Consider the following 21,523-nt stretch of genomic DNA (forward strand, 5'->3'; position numbering starts at 1 on the left):
GCATGAAATCCAATATTACAGCTGTGACAGAAAAATATTTATATTTATAGCACACAGTTCCATTAAAATAGGAATATTAATTATTAATCCCTAAACATAAGCAATTTGAATGGAAAGTCAATAATTCTTTGTACAAAAATCATGCCTTTTTTTTTTCTCTTTATCTATTAGCTTTCCTTCTTTTTCTTCATCTTCTTAATTTTGTTTTCTGCCGAAGCCAATATATTTTCTAAATTTGTTCCATTTGTTTTCTTTTTAATTATCTTTCTTAAGTTTTTCTCTTCCTTCTTTCTTCCTTTCTTAACATAAAGATCTTACTTCGATAATAATATGCGTTAATATATACAAAACGTATATATAAAAAATATACATTGAATTAACATATATAAAATATACAAAAAAATATACATAAAAAATACATATTCAATTAAGACGACACTTAGACATGTGAAATATACATAAAAAAATTATATCTTAAATTTAATTAAGATGGAATATATATATATATATATATATATATATATACATACATCCTGAATTAAAATGGCACTTGACATATAAAATATATTTGATTTATACATTAAAAATACATCTTAAAATAAGATGGCACTTCACAAATAGATATACGAAAATTATATACATAAAAATACATTTTGAATTAAAGTGATACTTGATATACAAAATATAAAAGACGTATAAATCAATACATCTTGAATTTAGGTGGCATTCATATACGTATCAGATTTTAAAAAATGGAGTGAAGAAGATGAATGTTAGAAAGGGAGAATGGAGATGGACAAAAAAAGTATTTTCCGTGATTAGCGAGTGAGTTAGCTTATTAAATATTGAGCTTAATTTTTATAATATGCTAATAATAAAAAAAATGCTCTTTATAAAATAAATAATAAATGATACTATTTTTTAAAATAATACTTAAAAAAGGATCAAACGTCTTAAAAAGCTCTTCTACATTTCCAGTTTTAAAAGCCCAACTCGTTGGAGAAATGGCAGCCCAAACATCTTCCAACAGTTCAAATTCGGATCTCAAACCCGATTCATTCCGACCCGCCAATTCCACCCATTTTCTTTCTCCGACGAACTCACTCCCATCAGTTTCTACAACGAAATAGAAATGTATGTTCCTCTTTCTTCTCTAATCCACTGAAGGAAGCTGGAAAGAAAATTAATTGTTTTTTCAGTTCTCAGTTATTTTCCATCACTCTTGCAGAAACAGGTACGTAATACATATTGGTATTTTTTCCCCTACAGATAAGTCAGGTAATACTAATGCATATAGTTTTGAGTTACAAATTTTCTAGTTTCCCTCTTAAGAATCTTTCTTAGTTATTAGAGTCGCTGATGTAGATATTTGGCAAGATTTGATTTTTAGGACTGCTGTGTTAGAATGGGAGCTTCTCTGCAATTTGAGTTCTTCAACTGTAACCTTTTGCTAAAGGGAATTAACTCAACCCGCTTATCCAAAAAGGTTGGAGTGAGAAACTCTTTTTTTTGCTTTACTTTTTTGGTACAGATTATTATTCAGTACATAAGGTTCGGTTCTACTATGGTTGCAGTTAAATATAACCTCTGCCGTTAAACATTCCCAGAAGCAGGGAGAGCTATCTCTCACTATCTCTGATGTTGCTGATCAGAAGTAAGTAACAATTTAACACTACCCCATTAACACATTTGTTTGAAAACTGAACCATATGAGTTCTACCAATTTCCAATGGCCTCATAAGAGAAGGGCCCTGTAAATGACAGAAAACTCTAGTGAAGAAAGCTGTGCAACTGAGTTGATCAACTAACTGTGGCACAAAGATTAAATTGAAGTGAAAAGAGGGAACTAAAAGAACTTTTGATAAAATCAAATCACTACATAGTTGTAAAGAACCAGTGGAATGAACCTTGACTTTATAACCATTAGGAAGTGTAACAAGATAAGAAAAAGGTAAAGGCTGAATGTTGTGTAGAAGATGTTTATTAGGAGTCATGTGGTTGGTTGCACCTGTATCTAGAATTCAAGTGTTGATTTTTAATTGTGAGGCACAACATAGAGCAAGAGAATAAACAACAAGATTACAAACCACACCTGCACAAGCAGCCATAGCACCAGTGTTGTTGGATAAGTCTTGAGATGGTGGAGAGATGTGAGACTGCTAGAACAGGCTCATCAGGTATTGATACTGCTCCTTGCTGAACCCATGGACAGGGTTGAGGGTGACATTCTCAGAAGAATTCTGACCTTCTGAAGTAGGAATGTCAACCTGAGTGCAAGCAGCAAATTTTCTTCCCTAGGTGAACTTGAAATCACTTGGGAACCCATGAAGTTTATAACATTTCTCAACAGGGTGCCCAGGCTTTGTACCGTATTTGTACACAAGATTTCCCCTCTTGATATCAAAGTTGACCTTCTGAGGGTAAGGTTTGGGTCCATTGTTGAACTGAGCAGAGGTAGGAGTGGACTTCACAAAGAAACAAGCTGATTTTGATATAAAAGGACTACCAGAAGACCGAATTTCCCTTTGACTCTCAGCACGAAGAAGAATGGAATATGCCTTTCCTAGGGTTGGCACAGGACACATCATAAGATGTTGCTTCTAGCATTGGAATAAGTGTCATTCAACCCTGTGAGGAAATGGATAAGTTTCTAACCATCACTGCATTGTGGTTCAGCTCCACAAGTGCAGGCTGGAGCAAAGGAAGCAGTTTTCAGCTCATCCTAGAGTTTCCTAAGCTTAGTATAATAGCTAGCAATATCAGAAGAACCCTGAGAGGCCCAATACAATTTCTCTCTGAATTTGATAATACCTACTAACACTAGATTGCCCATATCTTTCATCTATATCCCTCCATAGGTCCCTAGCAGTGTCACAATGTAAGACACTATCAACAATGTCTTTGGATAAGGCATTGCTGAGCCAAGCAAACACCATATCATTGCACCTAACCTAATAGTCATAGAGAGGAGAACTAGGTGAAGGTTGGGAAATTCTACCATTAATCATACCAGCCTTATTCTTAGCAGATAATGCAATCAATACATTTTTTCTCCATGAAGTGTATCATGTCCCTGAAAAAGGAACAGATACCAACAAGACACCTGGATTGTCTGATGGATGGACATAGAGAGGATGTGAGGGGTCGATGATTATAGGAGAAGATTCAAGGACAATAGGGGAAGAGGTCGATTCTGTACCTATGACTTTAATCAACGCACAAAACAACACAATCTGTCACGACCCATTTTCTGAACAAGTCGTGACCGGCACCCGATCAATAAATTTGACCGAGCGAACAATCTGCGCTTGTTAAATCTATTATAACTTCAAACTTTATATGCAACAAGGTGATACTTTAACTAAATACTTTTAATTAATTTGAATATCTAAAATATCCAACTCCAGAACTTTGTTCGTAGTAACTACTGAAATATTGCTAAGTTATTATCAAAAACATCTTAATATTAACCCACCAACTGTGTCTATGAAGCCTCTACTGATAAACTGGCGCACTGCTCAGGACATGAGATTTTCTGGCCAGTTCTCTAAGTAAACAAAGAAATAGCTAAATAATGACGTACTCCACGAACAAAAGCGGAGCTCACCAATAGCACTGGAAGTAATGGAAGTCCTAACCTGTAGCATGTTCGCCTGCAAAATCGGTTCCTACGTTATACCGCAGACCAACGTAGGTTCCCAAAAGAAAACGTCAGTACCATCCATTATACCCAGTGAGACTCAATGACAAGGAACGAACTTTAATAAAATATACATTACAAGCGAAGATTCTAAATGCATGGAAAACATAAAGCTTCTAAGAACAATTCTAAAATAATTGCATAACAACAGTTTATGAATATTCTAAAAGAAATTCTTTTTTTATCTAAAAAAATACTTCACTTTATGCTTCAGGAGTTCTAACTATTCTGACTTAATTCTGTCTTAGTCAACGTGTGATCGGCACGGGTTCGATCCCAACCTGATCGAATAGGCCCAATCCACTAGGTGTCACTCGCTTCATGGTTCTCAACGCTCATGTATCATACCTTAGCCTAGCTAGGCAAATTCTCAGCAACGAGACCCTCGGCTCGTGTGCTCCCTAATTTGGCACAAGTAGTTTCAAGAAGTCGACGCCTTGATCAGGACCATCGGCCTGGACGATGACCCCTTCTCAGAATAGAGGTTACTCCCTAAAATACTTTAATAACAAATTGTTCTGTGTGACCTCGCTATGGTCTAAATCAACTTTCTTGACCATTCAAGTCTAAATCTTTTCTGGAACAACCTATACATACTCATACGGGTATCCTTAAATGTAAAGCATGGCAAAATCATGAAATAAACATTCAAAAGTAATTTCAAAGATTCTTGCTTCTTCGTGAATTTTCAACATGAAAATGGCATATAAGAATAACACAAAAATCTGAAAATTTATGAACATATATCATAATAAATCATCTAAACTTTAGCTAGAACAATTCTAAGTTAATAGGTACTCACTAGCTCCATTTAAGTACATATTAACTCTTTTAAGCAATTCATCAAACACCTTGTATGCGTGCTTTTGTGAGCTAAACCACTTTAGTAAAGGGTTATATCAACTCACCTCAAAACTCCTCGAGCCAATACGCAGGCCCCATTCCAATTTATACCCGTCAAATAATCGATTCTACAACAACTAGTGCATTTTAATTAATTTTAAAGTTTCACACCTAAACATGGAACTTACTGTTGATACAGAGAAAGAAGGGAATTAACAATTCAATTCTTACCTACTACTACTGTAGGATAATTGACAATAGGAAATTTTATATACCTGAGTTCCAGTGTTTAAAAAAGCGCCCGCTTCCTTGCTTTAAGCGAGAAGCGAAGCGAAGCGAGAAGGGGCACGCTTCAGCAGGGTAAAGCGACTCAGGTGTAGAAAAGCGACCGCTTCCCACTAAAAAGCGAGAAGCGGGAAAGCGAAGCGAAGCGAGAGAAGCGCCCGCTTCTGTGTTTTAAAACAGACCCAACCCTATTTTATTAAAAACGAGATTTTGTGATTAAACACTGGTCTTTCATTAATCGAACAACAACGACTAGGGTTTTAAAGCAGAGACACTGGTCGACTTCTTCTTCTTCATCGACTTCTGATTTCTGAAAGCATCTGAAAGCATCAACTAGAGTTCTTCTTCTTCTTCTTCTTCAACTTCAAGTTCAAGTCTTCAACAGCAACAGGTATGTTCTGATTTTCCTCCTCCTTCTTCTTCTTCTTCTTCTTCTTCTTTTTCTTTTTCTTTCACTGTTTAAACGTCTAAAAAGCAGCAAACTGCTGGCTAATATTTTTTTTTACCTTCGGTTCTTTCTCAGAAAATTACTGCCCAGTTTGTAGAAGAATAGGATGCTCATTTTGTACTTTAATTGATAATACTCTTTAGTTTTTTAATTGAAGTATTAAACATTTGCTTACAATTACATGTGTTGTCTATGCAGTATTTATTTTAATTTTTTTTTAAATTCCGCTTCATTTCAAAAAAGCGAGCGCTTCGCTTCTCGCTTTAAGCGAAATGGGGGTTGTCGCTTTTCCTTGCTTCACGCTCTTCACAACACTGCTGAGTTCAAGAACTAATGATTTGTAAAGAAACTCAGAACTTTCCGTTGCCTGCATGAGTGTTGCGTCTGTCTCGTGGTTGCCTCTGTTTCGTGAGCAAACAGAATGCTAATTCTGTTTTTCGTATAAGGCTTTTGTATGCCTTTTACCTTCCAACAGCCCTTATGGGCTTTAGAGCACCCCCATGTTTTATTATTTTTCTCTTTTTATTTTGTTTTGACTTAACTAATAATTAATGATACCCACTTTTAATAATTAATAATATCAAAATTATTAATATTCCCCTAATTGTATATCCAATTATTTATAAATAGAGAAGTAACTCAAAAATCAATCACAAGGGTTTACCTCCGTAATAGAAGTATAATTTTTATGCACTCAAAGCAAGATTAAAAAAAAAAAAAAAATTCTATATTTAGCATGTCTTGAAACTTTTATAGATTTGAGAAATGTTACACAATCAAGGATCGATTTCACACAACGACGACAATACCGATTTCAAATGAATCAAAGCATACAACAAAGACTACAGCATAACAGATATGTCTCTCAATTAGGTCAAACGATATAGACTAAGGAGTGGACAAATAGTACTGTATCTCCTTCACAATACTCGAAGGAGTAAAGCCTTGTTCAACAGAACTAGAAAATAATGAAGCTTTCCTCAAAACGTCGCTGGAAAAGCTCAAATCTCGTCGCAAAATCGTGAAATAGCCCTTGTTGAAAACAACCGAAAAACTTCAAAATTGAGAAATCTGAACCGATAGGATGAACAACCTCATCGAGTACCACAGGAATCAAAGCTCTGATACCATGTTAACTGATGAAATTGACTGGAATTTGAGTGAATGGATCGACAAAACCCTGGGTTCTAGTCGGTGGAGAGAGTCTGTAGACACCATTGGGTAAATAAGAAATGAAGATGATCCATTCGTTGATCTTAGGACGCGATGGGCCTATTAGTATGTACAACATTAGGTTCAATAAAATAAACCGGACATAGGCCGGTTCCCAATATAAAAGAAAATAAAACGAAATGGCTCAACTATACAAAAGGCCCAATTAGGAGAAAAACTACCCTGGATCAGATTTATGTGAAGCAGAAATCCCAATTCTATCAATATTTGATAGTGGATTATTCCTTTTCTTGAAGTAATCGAGTATATTCCACATAGTATTATCTCAAGCTGAATTTCATGTTAAATATTTTTTTTATCTTCTCTAATTTTTTTGTTCTTTAAATATCATGTCCTCAGTGAGCTGAGGACACCCTTAATAGAAGGGTGTGGAGGACGGGGATTAGGGTAGAAGGTTAGTAGGTAGTCGCGTGTGTGTCTTCCCCATACTGGTAGTAGTAGTAGTCAGCCTTGTATTCGGTTATTGAAAGTCTTGATTACGACATGTTTTCTTATTATATTGTTGTTGATACTGCTTGTTCTCTTATTATATTGTTATTGTTACTGCTTGTTTTCTTATTATCTTGTTGTTGGTATTGCTTGTTGTTACTGCTTTCTTTTTCTTTCCTTGAGCCAGGGGTCTATCGGAAACAACCTCTCTACCCTCAAGGTAGGTGTAAGGTTTGCATGCACACTACCCTCCCCAAACCCCACTCTTGGGTTATACTGGGTTTGTTGTTGTTGTTGTTTAAATATTATGGGCGTGGATGCAGGAAAGTTCAGAAGGCTGGAAAAGTAGAACATCACTTATGGAAGAAAAGGGAATCTGCTGGATCTGGGCAAAAAGCGCTCAATCTTGTTCGGCTTGTAAGTTTTGTCAAATTATTCTGTCTTATTATTATAGTACCATGCTGAAAGGTATATTTTCTCTTATACCTGAAGTAGACGTATTTTTAATGTTGCCTTCTGTTTTCCTTTTGATCTGTAAATGGATAGATTTCTGGACTTCCAAATGAGAAAGAGTCTGTTTATCGTGCATTAGATAAATGGATTGCATGGGAGACAGAGTTTCCGTTGATTGCAGCTGCTAAGGCTCTAAGCATCTTAAGGCAACAACGGATGTGGAAACGAGTAATTCAAGTACGATGCATGAGAACTTTATTTATTATTTTTAGCATGGGAAATGCCCTATGTTGGATAGCATCTTGTCTTGATAAATTATGAATCTTTGTAGTGATAAATATCACTTTTCAACAAGCTATGACATTTGAAGCCTTTGCTTAGCTTCATAAGTATCACATTCAACTACTTATTGAATTGACCAAGAACAAAAGGGTTCTGTTTCAGTTTCTTTCCTTTTTACCATTTCCTCTTGAAGTTGCAAGACTAAGAACTCTGATGCTGTTGCACTCTTAATTTTCTCAGTTGTGTGGAAATGTTATTTATCTCTTGTCACTACACAATCAGCATCAACTCTTTTTGCGATTCACCTTGATGTATTTGTGGTTCATTACCAATTCTACAAGTATTACTTGAATATATTGACTACCAGCTTCATGTAAGTAGAATTGAACTTGATGCCGAGATTTGCTTTAACTCCTCTCGATTGTCAGGACATACTAAATCCGCTTGGTAGAAATGAGAAGTCCTTGTGGTTGAGTTTATGCGAGTCTTAATTGTTAGACAGATCATGATGACTAGTTTGACTGGGTACTCAAGTCGTTCGGAATGGCCATATCTTTCAACAAATAATGCTTGATCTCTATCACTCTATGCTTAGGTTGCTAAGTGGATGTTGATCTCTATCACTCTATGCTTAGGTTGCTAAGTGGATGTTGAGCAAAGGTCAAGGAGCAACAATGGCAACCTATGATACACTTCTACTGGCATTTGATATGGACAAAAGGGTAGATGAAGCAGAAACACTATGGAATATGATTTTGCATACAAGCACACGGTCTGTCTCAAAACGGCTCTTTTCCAGGATGATTTCATTGTATGATCATCATCATGTGCCGGAGAAGATAGTTGAGGTAAATGAAGCTCGTTTGCATGCTTCCTAATTAGTTTCAAGTATAATTGGTTGCTTAGTTCCCTACCTTCAGAGCATCCTGATGTCATATACTATTCTCTCTTCTATCTTTTTCATAATGGATTTCCTCTACTCTTGAAAGTTTAATGCTGTTTTCTGAAGCATGCTCCTTGAAATTTCAGGTGTTCGCAGATATGGAGGAGTTAGGGGTAAAACCCGATGAAGATACAGTCAGAAGAGTTGCAAGAGCCTTCCAATTTTTGGGCCAAGAAGATAAGCGTAAACTGGTTCTCCAAAGGTATCAAAGCAAATGGAAATATGTCCATTTCAATGGTGAAAGAGCAAGAGTGAGAAGAGACACGGAATGAATAAAGCTATTCGGAGAACACTTATTAAGTGGCATTGGTTAACGTCTTGATCAGATGCATAGAGTCTTTTCTCTGGAGCGTTTGTTTCGTTTCTATGCCTTGCATTGGTGGGGAAGACTGGTATGTAGTTGGTTGATATTGTACATATACTGGAACATATTCATGTCCGAGAACATCGAACTTACTGTAATTGTATTGATATATGCCTGTTGAGATTGTATTTTGAATGTCAAGACTCTACTTGGCTGATGATATGACACATAACTAGAAGTCTACAAGATTGATCAAATTGTATCCTTATCGCAGTTGGTTGCTTTTGCAAAAGCAAGGGTAGCAAACCATACTACAACTTATAGTGTATGGGATTTTCCCAGTTATACTGATTTCATTGGGCTTTTTGATAGGATGCTTGGTTATGGAGGTGTTGTTTCGTTTATGTTTTAACATATTTGTATCTAAATTTCATGTACAGAGACCTTCCTTTCAACTATTAATTGTTTCGAAGTATTCATGTAGATAGACCTTCCTTTCAACTATTTATTATGTATTATACACAATTCTTTAAGTTTTTTCACATCATATTGGGAGAAGACCGAATATTTGAGAATAAGAGAAAATACAAACTGATTTGCCAACAACAAACATTTGATCATACCAAAAATATAACGGAGGGTAAAATTGACCCATTTCAGGTAATATAATAAGCAAACGGAGACAAAATTTATAGAATGACTTCAAAAAGGCCAACCAGGGCAAATAATTCGGAATGGGGAAATGGGACGGCAGTGAGTTGGTCCAAGCCCACATACGAAAGGGGACCTCTTTTATGTTTCTTTTTAATTTCTCGGAAATTGCGGATAAGTATCTCGGATTAAATTTATGCGAGGTGTTTGTATTCTCACTTTAAAAAATTAAATACCAGCCGCCCACTTTACGGAACGCAAAACGCCATTGTTAAGCAAAGAGAGTAAACATAGATGATTGATCCATGGGAGAAAAAAGAAGGGAGACTGTGTTAGGATCGGGAAGCCGGGTAGTGCGGAATTTAGCCAAATAACGTTATAATGATAATAACAAAGACAATGCAAGTTGAAAATAACGGCAATTAAAGAAGATAAAGAAGACACAAATTTAACGCGGTTCGGTCTAGGTGACCTACGTCCACAAGCGGAGAGAAGCAATTTCACTATACCAACAAGAATACAAAAGAGAGTACAAAATTAGAGTAAATACTCTAATTACCAAATACCCCAAGAGAATAACCTCACAAGATCACTCCAAAGAAAGGTTCACACAAGTGTTTCCCAACACTCACTCTCTTACAAAATACTCTATAATGAAATAAAGGAGGAGAAAGAAAGACAAGAGTGAAAAGCTCTTGAATTGGTGTGTTTGCAAATGAGGAGAAGCTCCTTTATTTATAGCAAGAAATCAGTGGCCTAATAGTGGATATTATGTCATGGCAAATGTCATGATCCACAAATTTTGTTATAATGGATATTATGTCATGGCAAATGTCATGAAAATTTGGCCATATTACAAATCTCCAGCTTGGCCTAATTTCGGCTTATATATAGTAAATTTGCTCCACCTTCTCTGCAAAAACCGCAATGGGCAAAATCATTCTTCATAAATGCCAATCAAGTTCAGGCAAAGCTTGAACTTGGACACTGGAAGAGGTTTTGTGAACATGTTAGCAGGATTGTCTCTAGTGTTGATCTTCTGAACAGAGACTTTTCCTTCATCAATGATTTCTCGGATGAAATGATACTTTATATCAATGTGCTTCGTTCTCTCATGATACATTTGATCTTTAGTCAAGTGAATGGCACTTTGACTATCACAGAAAATGGTAATACCACCTTGGTGTAAACTGAGTTCCCCAAATAGACCCTATCAACCATAAAGCTTCTTTGATCGCCTCGGTCACTGCCATATATTCTGCTTCGGTAGTAGATAAAGCTACTGCATGTTGTAATGTCGCTTTCCAACTAATAGCGCAACCACCAATGCAAAATTCATAGCATGTCAGTGATCTTCTTTTGTCAAGATCACCTGCATAATCTGAGTCTACAAAACCAATCAAAGTGTTAGTATTTCTCCCAAATTCCAAACATGTGTTTGAAGTATCTCGGAAGTATCTGAGAATCTATTTCACAACATGCCAATGTACTTTACCAGGGGAAGCTATATACCGGCTTACCATGCTCACTGCTTGTGAAATGTCTGGACGTGTATAAACCATTGCATACATAATACTGCCGACTGCACTAGAATAAGGAACCTGTTCCATGTACCTCTCTTCTTCCTCTGACTACGGGGACTGAACAGCTAATAACTTAAAATGTGCAGCAAGAGGGGTACTAACTGATTTAGCATCTTTCATGCCAAACTTCTCCAAGTACTTCTTCTGGGTCAGAAATAGCCTGTTGGCTTTTCGATCTCTTTTGATCTCCATGCCAAGGATTTTCTTAGCTACTCCAAAATCTTTCATCTCAAATTCACTTTTCAGTTGACTTTTCAAATTGTGAATTTCTGCTAAATCCTTAGTAGCAATGAGCATGTCATCAACATATAATAATAGGTACACAAACGAACCATCATTTAACTTTCGGAAGTAGACACAACTATCATACATGCTCCTCGAATAACCATGACCTAACATAAATGAATCAAACCTTTTATACCATTGTCTTGGAGACTGCTTTAATCCGTACAAGGATTTCTTCAACAAGCAAACATGATCTTCTTTTCCTTCAATTTCAAATCCGCCTCAAGTTCGCCATGTAAGAAAGTTGTCTTAACATCAAGTTGTTCTAATTCTAAATCATACATGGCAACGAAGGCAAGCAAGACACGAATAGAGCTATGTTTAACAACATGTGAGAATATATCATTAAAATCAACTCCTTGTACCTGACTATAGCCCTTTGCAACTAATCGCGCCTTATACCTTGCATCTTCAACCCCTGGAATGCCATCCTTTTTCTTGAAGACCCATTTGCAACCAACAATTCTTTTTCCTGATGGAGGCTTCACAAGAGACCAAGTACTATTCTTGTGGAGAGACTCAATTTCTTCATTCATTGCAATCAGCCACTTGGATGAGTTAGCACCAGAAACTGCTTCTGAATATTTTGATAATTCTCCAATTTCTTCAGTTTCCTGTGCAACTGAAAAAGCAAATGCAACATAATCTCCAAACCTTAATGGTTGTTTACCTTCTCTTCTTGGTCTATGTTTGGCTATAGAATACTCCTCTTTTTCTGGTTCAACTTCAGGAGTCTCAACTTCAGGAATTTCAGCTTCTGTCTCAACTTCAGGAGTTTTAACTATATTTTGCTCCAAAGTTGATGAGCTTGGCTCAGAAGGAATGTCAATCTCAATCTCCACCTGGTTCTATGTACTCTTTCATTTATCTGTATTACAAGAACTAGAAGACTCTTTTCTAGAATGTAATATAGAGGATTCATCAAAGGTTACATCTCTGCTAATTATAAATTTTGGTGCTGTGGGATCAGGATACCATAGTCGGTATCCTTTCACCCCAGATACATACCCAAGGAAAATGCACTTTTTAGCCCTTGGCTCTAATTTTCCATCATTTACATGCATGTATGCAGGGCAACCAAATATCTTTAAATCAGAATAATTATCAGGAGTACCTGACCACAATTCCTCTGGAGTCTTAAAGTTCAAAGGTGCAGAAGGAGCTCGGTTGATAATATAACAAGCTGTAGAGATAGCTTCTGCCCAAAAGGCATTTGTCAACCCAGTATTTGAAATCATGCAACGAGCACTTTTCAAAAGAGTTCTATTCATCCTTTCTGCCATACCATTTTGCTGAGGTGTCATTCTCACAGTACGATGTCGAGCAATTCCTTCATTCTTGCAAAATTTATTGAATTCATCATTATAAAATTCCAAGCCATTATCTGTTCTAAGCCGCTTAACCTGTTTTCCTGTTTGCTTCTCAATCAAAACTTTCCATTGTTTGAAATTTAAGAAGACATCACTTTTATTTTTCAGAAAATAAATCCAAATTTTCCTTGAATAATCATCAATGAAAGTTAACATATACCTAGCACCACCTTTTGATGGGGTACGTGAAGGACCCCAAAGATCTGAATGAATGTAATCCAAAGTACCTTTTGTTCTATGAATCGCTGGAGATTTGAAGCTGACTCTTTTCTGCTTTCCGAACACACAATGTTCACAGAACTCCATATTTTCAGTACTTTGGCCACATAAGAGACCTCTTTTACTGAGGATGGAAAGACTTTTTTCACCCATATGCCCCAATCGCATATGCCACAATTTGGTAATGTCAGAATCTGATTTATCTAATATTAAAACTGCAGCAGCACCTGTAATAGTAGATCCCAAAAGAGTATACAACGTACCAGATCTGCGTGCTTTCATGATCACAAGAGCACTATGAGAAATTTTCAGAACTCCACCTTCACCTGTGTACTTGCACCCACGAGATTCTAGAGTGCCCAAAGAGATACGATTTTTCTTCAAGTCAGGAACATGTCTAACATCTGTGAGAGTTCTCACCACACCATCGTGCATTTTGATTCAGACTGTACCTTTTCCAATAACTTTGCAGGCAGCATTATTGCCCATCAAGACAACTCCACCTCCAATAGATTCATATGTGGTAAATAAATCCCGTATGGGACACATATGATAAGAACAACCCGAATCTAAAATCCACTCATTATTAGATTTGAAACTATTATTAGTTGCTAAAAAAATAGTTCCCTCAGTCTTATCAGCAGCTACACTTGCTTCGGCAGTGTCAGTATTTTTGTGCTCATTTTTGTTTTCTGTATGCTTTTCTTTGTTTTTCAATTTAAAGCATTCGAAATAATGTGACATTTCTTATGATAATATTTGTACATGACATTTCTGTATCTGGATTTTGACCTTGATTTAGATTTCTCACTACTTGAATCTTTCTTATTGGATCTACCTCTTATGAATAAGCCTTCCCCTTAGTTCCCACTAGTTTCCCCAGTAATATCTCTATCTATTTGTTCTTTTGATTTCAAAATAGATTTGATATCTTTATAAGAGATATTATCCTTTGCATAAAGCATAGTATCTCTTATATGTTTAAACGACTTGGGTAAAGAAACAAGCAATAACACAACTTGATCCTCATCTTTGATTTCAGTATCTATGTTACTTAAATCAATAAGAAGAGAATCAAAAGTATCAAGATGTGTAAGTATAGAGGTACCTTCAGCCATACGAAAAATGTAGAGTTTTTACTTTAGGTAAAGCCTGTTTTCTACTATTCTTTTCATATATATGGTTTTAAGCTTTTCCCATATGCTTTTGGCTGAGCTTTCTGCTACAATTTCACGCAAAACCTCATTTGAAAGATTTAAAATAATACCTGCTTTTTTCTTTTTGTCTATGATGGTAAACTCCTCGTCTGTCATTTTATCCGGCATTTTCTCCTTTCCTTGCAGTGCCAAATCTAAGCCATCTTGAATTAGGATAGCTTTCATCTTTAATTGTCACATTTCGAAGTTTGCACTTCGGTCAAATTTCTCAACATAAGATTTTGTTAGAGTCATTTTGGCTATTTAAACTAACCTGGTTAGATCTGGCTCTGATACCAATTTGTTAGGATTGGAAATCCGGGTAGTGCGAAATTTAGCCAAACAACGTTATAATGATAATAACAAAGACAATGCAAGTTGATAATAACGATAATTAAATAAGATAAAGAAGACACAAATTTAACATGGTTCGGTCAAGGTGGCCTACGTCCACAAGCGGAGAGAAGCAATTTCACTATATCAACAAGAGTACAAAAGAGAGTACAAAATTAGAGTAAATACTCTAATTACCAAATACCCCAAGAGAATAACCTCACAAGATCACTCCAAAGAAAGAGTTCACACAAGTGTTTCCCAACACTCACTATCTTACAAAATACTCTATAATGAAATAAAGGAGGAGAAAGAAAGACAAGAGTGAAAAACTCTTGAATTGGTGTATTTGCAAATGAGGAGAATCTCCTCTATTTATAACAAGAAATTCTTGGCCTAATAGTGGATATTATGTCATGGCAAATGTCATGATCCACAAATTTTGATATAATGGATATTATGTCATGGCAAATGTCATGAAAATTTGGCCAAATTACAGGTATTAATACCATTATTATCGGTAGTAAAGGTAGAATAACTAACTTCAATCCTTTTCTTGTTAGCTATGACACCTATCTAATATTTACATTCTTAAAATACTACTGCACACTGAGACTTGATAAAGATAGAAATGAGAGATGCTTTGTTTATTCTTTATAGAGAATTCTTTGCTTCAAAAGTAAAAGTTATGTGCACCGAGGGAAAACCAAAAAAAAAAAAACAGAGCACTATATCTATACTGGTATGGTTTGAGGATTTATGCCAATTTGACTGCAATTGGACTCCTAACATTATGGATTCCATCATTCCAGGAATACCATCCAAACACATACTGATCTTTCGGAATACTGTCAATCATATCACTTCGAGCTTTCACTGTAATAGTGAACGTCCTCTTCGAACCAACGTGCTTAAAAGACAAGACGGGAGGAGAAATCTCAACAGAGAATCCCAATGGAGGTTTAGCACTGGCAAAGTAAACACTCTTTGGTGCACCAACATTTGTCAACCTTCTGCTAACAGTAACAGTACCATTGAGATTGGGAATAGCCAGAGATGGATAATTTAGGTTGTTAGGTAAATGTGATTTCTTGGGACACTTGAAGGATTTGTCAAGATCCTTAATACCAGAAGCGCAAAGGAAGAGAAGATAGTCTTGGTAGGAAGCATCGTAGACAAGTCCAGGATCTGCTGCCTTTGATGGCCTGAAATGCCCTCCTCCGAATTGGAATGGATCTGCTGGCTTCCCTGATGCATCCGTTATTTGCTCACCAACATTATTTCGTAATCCAGCTGAAAATATAACGATTGATCAGTTCAAAATACAAAATTTTGGACGAAAAAGGAGTTTAAATTCTATACACCGACAATGTAAAATAATGTTTACACACTATCAGGTCACCTGCAGCAAAATAACTATATATGTTATAACAGGTTAGAATACTGTAGTTAGTGTATATAAGTTAAGTTCAAAAGTAGTTGAGAGGTACCTGAGGTTATAAGAGCAGATCTTATTGCAGCACTGCTCCAAGTGGGATGTATAGCCTTCAAAAGTGCAGCGGCGCCACCGACATGTGGGCAAGACATGGAAGTACCTGAGATTATGTTATACTCAACCACACGATCATCGATATCTAGTTTCGTTGGGGAAGATCCGCCACTCCATGCTGCCAATATATTCAGCCCTGGTGCGGTGATATCAGGCTGTGGAAGTAGCGAAAATCAGAATTTAATTTAGATGAGGAAGCATAAATCATAAGTCAAGTAAATATCTTAAGTTTGTTATGTAAATTCTGACCTTGAGGATATCAGGTGCAACTGCACTTGGACCTCTACTAGTGAAGGAAGCCATGTAAGGTGCTGGTTTAGAATGCAAAACTGTTTTAGCTGGGACAATATATGCCACTGGGGACTTTGTAGAATTGATGTAGTTGAGAATCTGCATTGCACTTTTATAGTCCACTGCAGTGGCTGGAAGAAAGTGAGGATCAGCTACTAATTCAGCTCCATTTGCTTTATTATTTCCTAGTATGTAACCAATTCCTCCTGCCCTTTTCACCTCTCCACCTTTTCCTACTCTTGTCCCGTTCCCTCTCAAGCATATTACTATCTTCCCCTTGGCCTTTTTCGGCGAAAGGGAACCTGGTAAACATTGCCTGAATTTTTTTTTTGAAAAAGTTTCAGATAGTGTTTAACATAATCAACCAAAAGAAAATTATGATTATTAATTAAAAATATTGAAACTTTGAGGCAAGGAGAGTACCCTGCTACATCTTTGGTTACGTTAGAGTTGATTACTTGTCCTGCATAAACTAGAGGGTACATCTTCTTCTCGAGCTTGTAAGGTGTAACTGTTTGTCCCTGATATTAAGCAAACGAAAAATGGATTCAATTTCATTCCAATATGAATGTAATTAAATAGATAAAGGAAAACGTTATGATCCTAGTGTTACAACATTTTAGATGAAATAGTGTACAGAAAATGAATAGATTATCGTGTTACCGTAAATTTCTTGCCATTTCCTAGGATAACAGGTGACAAGAATGCTCTGTCAACACTGCTAGCACCAACAGTGATAATCCAGGGAGCTGTGTTAGACAATGTAGAAGGTGCAGGTCCTGAATTCCCTGCACTACAAGACACAACAATGTTTTTCTTCACAGCATAAAGTGCTCCAATAGCAATGCTATCTTGATCAAAAGGCTGAGGTTCTTTTGTTCCAATAGAAATGCTAATAACATCAACACCATCTGCAATAGCATCATCCATTGCTGCTAACATATCTTCGTCAAAGCAAGTGTTTCCATCTTCTTTGCCCTCCTTCGGAATAGCCCAGCAGACTTTGTACATTGCTAGCCGTGCGAGTGGCGCGCCACCCGAGGCGGTGCCAGATGCAAAGCCACCAATGGCAGAGACATTTGGAACCTTTCTGCCTCCTGCTGTTGATGATGTATGAGTTCCATGTCCATCCTTGTCTCGTGGAGATAGATAATCTAGAGTTCGGTTTAGAGGGCCATAATATTGCTCGTAACCTTTGATGTAGTACCTAGCTCCAATTATTTTCCTGCAATAGAAGTCCCAAAGTAGCATAGGAGAATAAATATTAAAGTTATCTTACATAATTAGGAGAAGCAAGTTCAGGATTTAGAGTTGGTGGGTTCAGAATGCGTGTACTCTTTTTATATATAAACATTTTAAAAAATTTCAATCAAGCCGAACCAATTTCCTACCATGATAGGCAAAAATAAAAGAACTAGAATTATCTCGCTTGATAAAGACAGGCTATAAAAATAGGCAAGAATAGGAGACCAAAAATTATCTTGCTAGGCAAAGACAGATAGCTCGTAGGTGGGATCAACGGGACATGTCACAATTAAGGAAGGAGGTAGACTGGGAAAGAATTATGGATAAAGGTCTTTCCATCTTTCTTACTAACTAGCCCTTTTTTATTTGGAAGATGGGCGCGTTAAGGCATGATTTAGAGAATGTCTCCGGCTAGGGCTCCACTAGTCTGGCTAGCTAGTAAGTAATTCTTGATCAGGGCGGGCTGATCCTATGAAATAAAATTATTTAGTTTAACTCACATGACCACCCTAAATTTGCCTGAGATGATCAATTAGACAAGATATCAAGATATGATCCCAACATTCCCACCCTCTCCCTCCCCTGTCACCATGAATAAAACATTTTCTTCTAGAGAAAAGAAGATGATGCATGAGGGGATCACACTATCTAGTATATAGAGGAAAAGGTATACAAAATCTTATATTTTGAGTACCACATATATAGTAGCATGGTTATATACGAGAAGGAAAATATGACAAATTAGGCTAATATATTCCACCCACCCCCTACCCTTTGAAAAGAAGGGAAGAAAGGGCTTTCTTCTTCTTAATAAGAAAAAAAAAAGATTATAGTAGTAGTAACAAATTGGGACGAGAATGTGATAATCAGGCCCACTCCTCCAAACCTCACAAAGAAACTTCAAAAGTTTTACTGCTCTAGTGCTCTTTTTGTGACTTAACAGCTAGAAAATGACTTATCATTCAATGGTAGAATTTCATCATCAACTTTCTAAAGGTCAAAAAGCTGCTGCATGGAAGTCTTGAGATAGTCAAAATGAATAATATTACTGGCTACTACTGAGAATATCCGTGCAAAACTGGAAGTAAGGGCCTCACAAAATTTCACTATAGACTTCACAATAACCATAATGACAACACACATGCAAAAAACAAATTACTGCACAACAAAGCATTGGAAGGATACAAAGTTCACAAGATGGCAAAGCAAGAATCCAAAAAACAATTAGCAACTTGTCAGCATAACCTCTCTTGGTTTGATTGAAATGGACAATATTGAAATTATTACACTGATATCCTAAGGCCACCAAAGGACAGGCATGGACACCCAATGGGTCCTGTCCTCTCAAAAAAACTCTCTTTCACTCTTTAGAGAGGTACAAGATTAAAAAACTAAACATGTATCTGCTTTCTTTTAATTGATTTTAATTAAGCTAAATTATGAGAATGGTTTAGGGTCAACTGATAAAGAAGACAAAGGAAAACTTCCAAAAATCGGCCTTGAAATTGACCTTTGGCCTTTTCTATTACAAGCCATTTAAATACAATTAATCTTACGAAGTTAGATCAATGTATAAGAGACAAGAGATAAGTGCCAAACACTTCATTTCCAAGCAAATCCTGAAATCCATAATTGGATAAACAAGGCATCATATGATAGGTGCGCACAAAACTTGATGACATGTTTATTAAGCCTACTTATGAAATTTAATAGCAACAACAACTATTATGCCAGTTCCAAATAAGTTGGATTTAAACTAAATGAATCATATTTTTCGTTCAAAGTCATCTCAGCCTTATAAAATTTAATAAAGTTTATTAAAAAAAGAAAAATAAAGAAATACGTATAGGTTGGTATATTTGATAAACCAAACGTCTAAGGTAGTAAATCAGCTTATTTTAGCAGGAATTCCCAAAACAAAAAGAATGTGGTCTAGGGTTGTAGAGCAGCTGAACATTTTCTAACCCAAGAATGGCTAAAATCCACATTAAATCATTGTAAAACAGGTAGACATCAGATCATCGAGATAATAAAAAGGGATATGATAAAGAAAGAAAGAAAAAGTTAAAGGAAAGATATAAAACATATGGAAGAGGAATTACACTCACTTATTACAGTTTGAAGAGTTGAAAGCATCTCCAGATTGGCAGATTCCTTTCCATGACTTTGGAATCGGTCCCAACCCTTCATCACTAAAGCTCTTAGATTCTGGCCATAGCCCTGGTAAATCATCCAACAACATTCATCACATAATATCATACTCCAATTTTTTTTTAAGTATCAGACTAGTCAATTAACACTAGTTACAGTTGATAATCTCATAATTAATGAGTCCCGCAACGAGCGCAACCCTCGTGTTCAGTTGCCAGTGATAAGCCGGAGGATAGACACAGTTACACGTCCATCCTATATAACCATAATCCTTAAACATGTTGAATTTTTATTTTAACTTTAGACTCCCTTTGGTACAAGGCTTCTCACAATTTTCCTTATATGTCTATAAGTAGTATTTTTTGAAATACATTTATATATATATATATATATATATATATATATATATATATATATATAGGTTGATTCCTCACGTGTTATCCCTTTCTACTATTATACATACAAGGCATTAGTCTTACTAATAAGATTGTCTGTATCACTATTGGAGAAACGATAATCACATGCTAGATTATGTAGCCCTTTGTGGAAATACATTTAAAATTTAAAACAAAGGGAAAATAATGCCATATTGGAAATAATGGTAAGCAAATATATATGTATGTACCGCTGTCAAGAACGCCAATAATGACATCTTTGCCATATCTGGCTTTCAGTAGCAAGTTATCCTTGTTCAAGGAATTTGGTTGCACTGACTCTTCCACTCCAGAAAATTCCCATGACCTTGTTGTTTGCAATCTGTATTTCCTTGGCTCACTTTTATACACCGATACCACTTCTTCCAATTCTGTGTTCAAATAATACATAAGGTAAGTTCTTCTACATACAAGAACCTTGTGTTTCTTATACAGGATTTTTTACACTATCAGATTAATTTGACATATGAAAACAAGTTACTCTGACCTAGAAAATAGAGCAATAACCTGCTATAACCAATTAAATTTTACTATATGTAACTTAAACTCTTTCTTTGAAAGAGTGAACTTTTTTCGTGGTTATTATACCAGATAACTTGGAGGCTTCATGTGGGGTGAGAAGTGCAGCAAAGCCATTGATGCTATGTTTGTAACTGTAAATAAGAGAAGATCTGGCTTCTTCTTCACTTTCCTTCACTGACATGAGATATGAGTGATGGTTTTCTTCAATCTCATGCAATGCTTTCTCCCCATTATGTCCTCCAAAATACACTATATAAACCTGCAAAACAAAACCCCATAATTAAAACAAAGAATAAACAGAAGTAGAACTGCGATTAAAGAATCAATGAGAAACTAGAATTGTATATGCTTGTACCTGTTTTTCATGACATGAAGCCAAGATGGGAAGGAGAAGGAGAAGAAGCAAAGAGAATATGGAAAAATTCTTCATATTTAACGAAAATATAATTATAGTGTATGGTATGAATAGTGAAATGATATATATATACAGAATAAATGGATATTTATAGCAAAAAGGTTGCAGAATCTTATTGGAATTGAATGAATATTTCTATCCGCTTTATGAAAGAGGCTTTACTTCCCAAAGAAATTGTCCTTTTTAGACCTATTGTGGACCTAGAGAATCTCTAACTAAAAGGGTAATCTGGTCATTAAAGTGACGTTAAGATACATAATTGATATACATGCTAATTATTTCTAGTTCTGTGGCTTGAGTTAAAGAATCTCGAATTTGATTTCTATAGCGAATAAGTTACTAAATAATAGTATAGCGGA

At 35.9% G+C, this 21,523-nt stretch overlaps 2 protein-coding genes and 1 long non-coding RNA gene across 7 annotated transcripts; 2 read left to right on the forward strand and 1 right to left on the reverse strand.

Annotated features, from left to right (window-relative positions):
* Positions 1-1,016: 1,016 nt before the first annotated feature.
* Positions 1,017-9,271, forward strand: LOC104099082 (pentatricopeptide repeat-containing protein At4g18975, chloroplastic). Of its 5 annotated transcripts, none has more exons than XM_009605981.4 (8): positions 1,017-1,234; positions 1,366-1,486; positions 1,575-1,654; positions 7,126-7,158; positions 7,262-7,355; positions 7,485-7,628; positions 8,309-8,521; positions 8,703-9,271. In XM_009605981.4, exons 2-8 carry the CDS (start codon positions 1,406-1,408, stop codon positions 8,886-8,888), a joined length of 831 nt encoding a protein of 276 aa, XP_009604276.1. In that variant the 5' UTR covers positions 1,017-1,234; positions 1,366-1,405; the 3' UTR covers positions 8,889-9,271. The 5 variants fall into 5 exon arrangements, with proteins under 5 accessions (XP_009604276.1, XP_009604274.1, XP_009604275.1 ...); XM_009605979.4 differs by having other exon boundaries at positions 1,378-1,486; XM_009605980.4 differs by having other exon boundaries at positions 1,391-1,486.
* On the forward strand, positions 1,661-5,606 carry LOC108945645 (uncharacterized). The gene is made up of 2 exons (XR_001969838.3): positions 1,661-1,989; positions 2,220-5,606. It is a non-coding gene; the product is annotated as an uncharacterized lncRNA (long non-coding RNA).
* Positions 9,272-15,087: 5,816 nt separating the features above from the next.
* On the reverse strand, positions 15,088-21,234 carry LOC104099081 (subtilisin-like protease SBT5.6). Its single transcript, XM_009605978.4, has 9 exons — positions 21,105-21,234; positions 20,816-21,008; positions 20,419-20,598; positions 19,751-19,862; positions 17,061-17,622; positions 16,821-16,918; positions 16,356-16,713; positions 16,048-16,261; positions 15,088-15,850 (listed from the first exon to the last, which is right to left on the reverse strand). Exons 1-9 carry the CDS (start codon positions 21,177-21,179, stop codon positions 15,315-15,317), a joined length of 2,328 nt encoding a protein of 775 aa, XP_009604273.1. The 5' UTR covers positions 21,180-21,234; the 3' UTR covers positions 15,088-15,314.
* Between the last annotated feature and the right edge of the window lie 289 nt (positions 21,235-21,523).

The sequence above is a fragment of the Nicotiana tomentosiformis genome, chromosome 2, assembly GCF_000390325.3.
Source record: "Nicotiana tomentosiformis chromosome 2, ASM39032v3, whole genome shotgun sequence".
Classification (NCBI taxonomy): Eukaryota; Viridiplantae; Streptophyta; class Magnoliopsida; order Solanales; family Solanaceae; genus Nicotiana; species Nicotiana tomentosiformis.

What these genes read in the sequence shown, in the direction of transcription:
- LOC104099081 (XM_009605978.4), bottom strand. Translation starts at nt 21,179, where the DNA reads ATGAAGAATTTTTCCATATTCTCTTTGCTTCTTCTCCTTCTCCTTCCC. An exon ending in AACTCTTCAAACTGTAATAA is followed by an intron (nt 17,623 to 19,750) that starts GTGAGTGTAATT and finishes CTTCTATTGCAG; the next exon opens with GAAAATAATTGGAGCTAGGT. An exon ending in GAAATGGCAAGAAATTTACG is followed by an intron (nt 16,919 to 17,060) that starts GTAACACGATAA and finishes GCTTAATATCAG; the next exon opens with GGACAAACAGTTACACCTTA.
- LOC104099082 (XM_009605981.4), top strand. Translation starts at nt 1,406, where the DNA reads ATGGGAGCTTCTCTGCAATTTGAGTTCTTCAACTGTAACCTTTTGCTA. An exon ending in CAACCCGCTTATCCAAAAAG is followed by an intron (nt 1,487 to 1,574) that starts GTTGGAGTGAGA and finishes CTATGGTTGCAG; the next exon opens with TTAAATATAACCTCTGCCGT. An exon ending in TGTGGAAACGAGTAATTCAA is followed by an intron (nt 7,629 to 8,308) that starts GTACGATGCATG and finishes CTCTATGCTTAG; the next exon opens with GTTGCTAAGTGGATGTTGAG.